The 6000-nt window shown below is 39.9% G+C and overlaps 1 protein-coding gene across 4 annotated transcripts in view; it reads right to left on the reverse strand.

Annotated features, from left to right (window-relative positions):
- ATAD5 (ATPase family AAA domain containing 5) overlaps positions 1–5550 on the reverse strand; it is a 42487-nt gene extending 36937 nt beyond the window's left edge. For all 4 annotated transcript variants that reach the window (XM_054688752.1, XM_054688753.1, XM_054688754.1 and 1 more), the window contains exons 1-2: positions 5398–5550; positions 61–1973 (exon numbers count right to left, since the gene is read on the reverse strand). In XM_054688752.1, coding sequence (XP_054544727.1) covers positions 61–1973; positions 5398–5463 — 1979 coding nt within the window. In that variant the 5' untranslated portion in view covers positions 5464–5550. The remainder of the gene's footprint in view (positions 1–60; positions 1974–5397) is intronic.
- Positions 5551–6000: the final 450 nt, after the last annotated feature.

A 6000-nucleotide genomic window follows, 5' to 3' on the forward strand; every position in this document is an offset into this window, starting at 1 on the left:
TTCCCTTCCCAACTAATATGTGCAGGATAATATAACTTTAGAACAAAAGCAAAACTTTACCTTATAGGGCTCTCTGAATCAGAGGATACTGTTATTAATTCTGCTGTATACAAGCTATGCTTTTCTGAGAAGCTGGCTGCTTTTGGAGTGGAAGCCTTTGCTGGACTATCATCTTGTGCATCTTCAGAATCAGTACCTCTCATGATTGCTGTGCTAGGTGTGCTGCTACTTCTTACAGATCTTCTGGTTGATTTGGGTGTGGAAACATTTACCACATTGTCTTTAGGGTTAGCTTTAGTATGTATAGCTTTATCCTTAACTGGCAGGCTGGTTTTTCTTGAAGATTTATTCTTACACAGAGAGGAAGTCTTTAGAGAGCCGTCATTTGTTTTATCTTCACAAGTAAAAATTTCACTATTAAATAATGTGTTTTTGAAAACTTCTGTTTTCTTTTGTCTTAAAGTCATCCTAAGCTTATTTTGATTTTGTTTATCTTTAAAGGCAAGAATTGCTTCTTTCTTCTGAGTCTTTCCCTCTCTATTTTCACCTGGAATAATAGCAGTATCTAATAGTTTATCATTTTTCTGCACCTTTTTACTCTTTTTAGGAAATATTCCTTTATCAATGTGTGACTGTGAATTGTCATCATTTGAAATCATTGGGATATTAGAATTTTCCATAATGTTTTTAGGATTGTCTCTTCCTTCCTCATTTAAAGATTTGTCAATGAGCTCTTTCTGTTTATCAGAAGACTTTTTTACTCCAATTTTAAGTGGATCTGATATTGGTTGTCTAAATGCTTTCATAAACTGTTGTCTTTCTTCTAGAGTACATTTTGGTTTTATAGCTTCAGAAGTTCCAGCTTCTAAAACTGCCAATTCTAATTCTTCCTCCTGTATAACAACATTAGATTTTCTCTTCTGAACTGTCTGTTCATTTTCAGGATCAGACAGACTATTTTCCATTTCCAAATGCTTTTGTTTCAAGAAAATTGAGGGTATTCTCCTGGCCCTTCTGGGGGGAATAGAATGAACTTGTGCAAGAACGGTAACTGTCTTAAAGCGTACCTGTTGGGAAATTTCACAGGTCTCTGTATCATTTATACAACCACTTCTGACTATATCTTCAACAGTTTCAGAAGGCATACAAACTGACATTGTAGAATCTGGCATCTGTTCCATTTTATTTTCTTTGTGACTTTTTAAAAAGTCCTCATAAGAGACAGTTATTGTGCCATCATTTAGCTGGGATGTTTTAGTTATATTATCTTTAGAGTTTTCATCATTTGCAGTACTCTCACTTTCATTAGTTAGGAAAGGCATTGTCTGTTTATTATCTGGGCCATCTTTTTTAAAATTAAGTTCCTCTGCCAAAGGCAAACTTTCAGATAGATCTATTACATCTCTGCACTTCCTTTTTCTCAAATTTTTGCCATCACTTTTTGTGGCCCCTTGTTTAGTATTTACTTTCTTAGAACGTTTTTTGGAGGTTATAGTGCTTGATTGGTTTTTGATATCTTGAACACTTTCTGCAAATATCTCTACATGTTTTTTGTTAAGCAAAAGAGAAGTACTACTTTCCATAAAATCGCTATTTAAACTAGAATCTTCTTTGCTATCATCACTACTACTAATTTCAATTGGAGAATCATTTTCAGTTTTAATATTATTAAGTTGATGAGATAAATTAACTCTCTTTCTTGTCTTCTTAAACTTTATACTTGAAACCAGTTCCAAAGATGTTTTACAGTCTTTGCCATTGTCAGCAGGTAATGGTGCCGATGACTTTATCTTGTACTCTCTTGCTGACTGAGCCTTCTCATTTGTGGGAGAAGCCTTTCTAAAATAATTCAGAATATTACTTGATTTTGGTGGTGAGAAAACCCTGTCTCCAGCCTTCCCTACAGGTGATAAATACTTTGTAATTGTTTTGCAGGAAGATCTGTCATCATCTTTCCTTCTCTTTTTGCATGCCTGTCAGTTTAAAAGAAGAAAAAGACACTTCAAGCAAAATGAAACATCAGTGTTAAACATAAATATTGTATGTAAATTGATTTAAAAAAAAAAAAGGAAGGGTCCCTTAAGTGTCAAACATTAAATGCTGTAGTCACCCCTCCCCTGCTTTTCCATGGTTTATCTTTCGGTGGTTTTAGTTGTCCATGGTCTACTATGGCCCAATAATATATTTTGAGAGGCCACATTGACATTACTTTTTTCTTTCTTTCTTTTTTTTTTAATTTCTAAACTTTAAACAAACTTTAAACTTTAAAACAATTTTTTAAAAGATTTTTAAAATTTATGTATACAAGTGTGGGGTGCAGGCCAGAGGTAGAAGGCGGGTGAGAGGACTTACCAGAGGCAGATTGGGGAACAGAACAGGCAGATCTATTGAAATACACTGCTGAGGGGAGCAGTGGGTGAGACAGGAGAGGTCTGCTGTGGCATTTGTGGGGTAGCTCCCTGGCCCGGGTTTGACCCCTGCTGCAATGGCTGCAGACAACCATTGAGATTCAACCCAATGCGCCACCAGGAAGGTCCCACATAACTTTTCTTAAAGTATAGTTATAACTGTTCTTTTTTTGTTTATGTATTACGGTGCCTAATTTATAACAAACTTTATCGTATGTATGTATATGAAGGAAAACACATAGTAATATATTGGGTTCAGCGCTATACTTTGTTTCACACATTCACGGGAGTTTTGAAACAAATGCCCCACAGATAAGGGGAGACTACTGTGTTAGAAAGAAAATGAATTTTAAAGTTAAACCTACACTCAAATTTCAATGTTACATTGAGTTATACATTTAAAATTGGTATGCTTCATTCTCTTTATATTATATTTCAATAAAAAGCTTCAAGGCCACTGTAGTATTGAACAAATACATTACATTCTATTGACATCTGTTTAATCTTTGGATTGTGAGGTGAAACCACCCACCTCACAGAATTTTTAATGAAAACATTACATAATATGTTAAGTTTGAAGCATGATAGGGACTCTACGAATATTAATTCTATATTCCCTTTTAACATTTTAATTAAAAGTAAACCAGTCATTTAAAGCATTTCTAAAGAAACATGTACATAGTGAATAAGCTTAGGATCCAAAAATTTACTGATCAGGTAGAAATTATGGTGAAGGATACTTATCACAAATAAAACTTCCCATGGTTTTAATTTGCTATTAAATAAAATACTGTCTGCTTCTTATTTATTATGCTCACAATATCAAGGTAACAACAATGCTAAAAAGTTGTCTTTCTATTGATAATAAATTAGTAACTTAGAGAACAGAAAATGCTTATTGATTGCAAAAAGTGCCATCAGGCACTAATTTTAACTTCCCTCAGTTCATTATTAGAAAGAACTTGCCAGAATAACAAGGAAATTCTTTAAAAGGTATGTAATGAACTTGGGAATTACACTTCTAGGAAATTAAAACATATTATAAAGTCATAATTAAAAGCGTATTACTGAAATATTGATGTGTAAATAGGCTGTCAACTTAATGGAACAGACTAGAAAACCAGAAATAGACATAAGTATATATTTAAGAACTTAAGTATATATTTAAGTATATATATATTTAAGTATATATATATTTAAGACATAAGTATATATTTAAGAACTGGAATATAATAACAACAACATTCAAATTCATGAGCAAAAAAAAGAGTTAAATCATTGGGAAACAAGTTCGGAGCCATTTGGATTAATATGAGGCAAAATAAATTACAGATTAAAATTTTATGTCAAAATGAAATGGTAAGTATATCAGAAGAAAATATTAATGGGCTGTTTTATTACTCTGGGAGAGTATCAGAGGCACTATATAAAAGGCTCTACAGTTAGGGGGATCTAAGTTCAAGTACTGGCCATGACATTTACTAACAAGGACCCTTAAGCAAATTTAAATTTTTTTTTAAAGATTTATTTATTCATTCATTCATTCATTCATTCATTCATTCATTCATTCATTCATTTATTTATACAAGCACTGGGCACAGTCAGAAGCGCGGGAGGGTGAGAGAATCCACCAGAGCCAGAGCGGGGAGCAGAGCAGGCAGAAGGACCGAAGTACACTGCCGAGGGGAGCAGCGGGCGGCAGGAGAGGTCTGCGCGCCATGTGGGACCCTCTGCCAGTGGCCGGGGAGCAGCCGGGGATCGAACCGGCGCCACAGAGGCTGCGGGCAGCCTCGCAACCCAGCGCTCAACCGCTGCGCCACCGGGGAGGCCCAAATTTTAATTTTTTAATTTACTTTGTCTAACACATTTAACTTACTTTACTCTTTAACCTCTTATCTGTAGAGTATATAATAAAATTTCTTTATAGATGAATGATACAAGGTGTATAAAGACCTTACCCTTACCATACTAAACAGTAAGCATCATTCTAATGAAATAGGCTCTCCAAACAGCACACCAAAAGCAGAAGCTGTGATGGAAAATATTGATAAAACTGAACACAAAACAGAGTGCGGGTGGTGGTGAGTGATGGAGTGGTGGGGCCAGCGAAATTTGAAATTAAAAAACAAAAAAAAATGACCACACAAAAATGAAGAACTGCGTTAACTCAGGTACAAAAGTCTTTCACACCCGAGACTCGCTGAGCAACTGCCTTGATTTAACAAACAACGATCAACATTCAACATAACTACTAGCAAATAGATAAAAATTACTCTATTCTGAGAAATAAGAGGATCACTTAAATAAATGAACATACATTTTGTCTTACTTCAAAGACACCACGATGTGGACATCAATCAGAACTCTAGCTTGAGATTAGAGGTAAAAATTTATAGCAGCAAAAGTCTAAGATGCTACTCCACTGCTTCATGGCATCAGAATTTCTTTAAAACGACTGCTTAGTGCATTTCAACGAAATCTGATGAAAACATAAGAATAACAAACAGCATGCCATGCTGGGATTCCTAACTGCAGTACAGTAAACTCTTGAGTCGCGAGAAACTAATCTTCTTTATAAAGAACCTCGTTTGATTCCCACAGTGACCATCACAGTGGCGTTCCTCGAACAGGCTGCTGGATGAACTTAAAAGATCCCGTTCAACGTGAAAGTTCTGTGGTTCCTACACATGAACCTAGACGTGACGCTGGGATCTCCCACGACATTTCAGAAATCCAAAACATTAAGTTCCACCAACTTTCCCGGATGCAGGAACTGGTCACAGTATCGTAAGTCCAGACTTACGTGGCCCCTCAAACCTCTCACAATCCCTGTATTTACCAGGACCGACCACAAGCACTTTAAGAGACAAACATAATCCAGCAGTCGTTGCACACAATGTCAACACGTCCCCTTCCCCCCTCACAGATGCCAAGTCGGGATCACCTTTCACCCCCTCCCGTCCCCCCCGACGGGGCTACTTCCCCTCACCTCAACCTCGTAGTCCTCCACGGGAGGGGGAGCAGCTGCCGCCGCCATGGCCAGGACCCCCACCATGCTCCCGGCTTCCCGGAATCCCGGCTTCTAGGACCTTGCGGGGCCCGGCCCGGCCTGCCCGGAGGCCATGGAGGCGGCCGGCTCGGGCTGGAGCGCGGAGCTGGGCCGCGGGTGTGTCCCGGAGTCCCCCGCGCCCGCCCGCCCGCCCGCCGCGGCCGCCGAGGCCCGGCCCAGCTCAGCCGAGGCGAACGCGGGAAGAGGCGGCGGGAAAGCGCGGGCAGTGAGGGCGCTGGGGCGCGGCCGGCGAGCGCGGGGCGTCTCCAAAGTGGGCGCTCCAGGTTGCGCGCTTCGGACCGGGGTTCCGGCGCCGAGAGCAAGCCGAACGCAGATCGGACCCGCGGGCTTCGGAGCGAGTTCTTGTCAATTGGGTTTTCGCGCCGTCCCGCGCGCAGGGGGCGGGGCATCGGGCTGCGGCGCGGGGCTGCGCGGACGGTGAGCCGCGAGGCTCAAAATACCGCCACGCCACGGCGGGAGGCGGCGTCTCCGTGCGGCGAAATGGAAATCGGGCAAGGCTTTTGGGGATTCGAACTTCCCGCG

This window comes from Talpa occidentalis, unplaced genomic scaffold (assembly GCF_014898055.3).
Source record: "Talpa occidentalis isolate TD23 unplaced genomic scaffold, MPIMG_talOcc4v2.1 talOcc4.7, whole genome shotgun sequence".
NCBI lineage: Eukaryota > Metazoa > Chordata > Mammalia > Eulipotyphla > Talpidae > Talpa > Talpa occidentalis.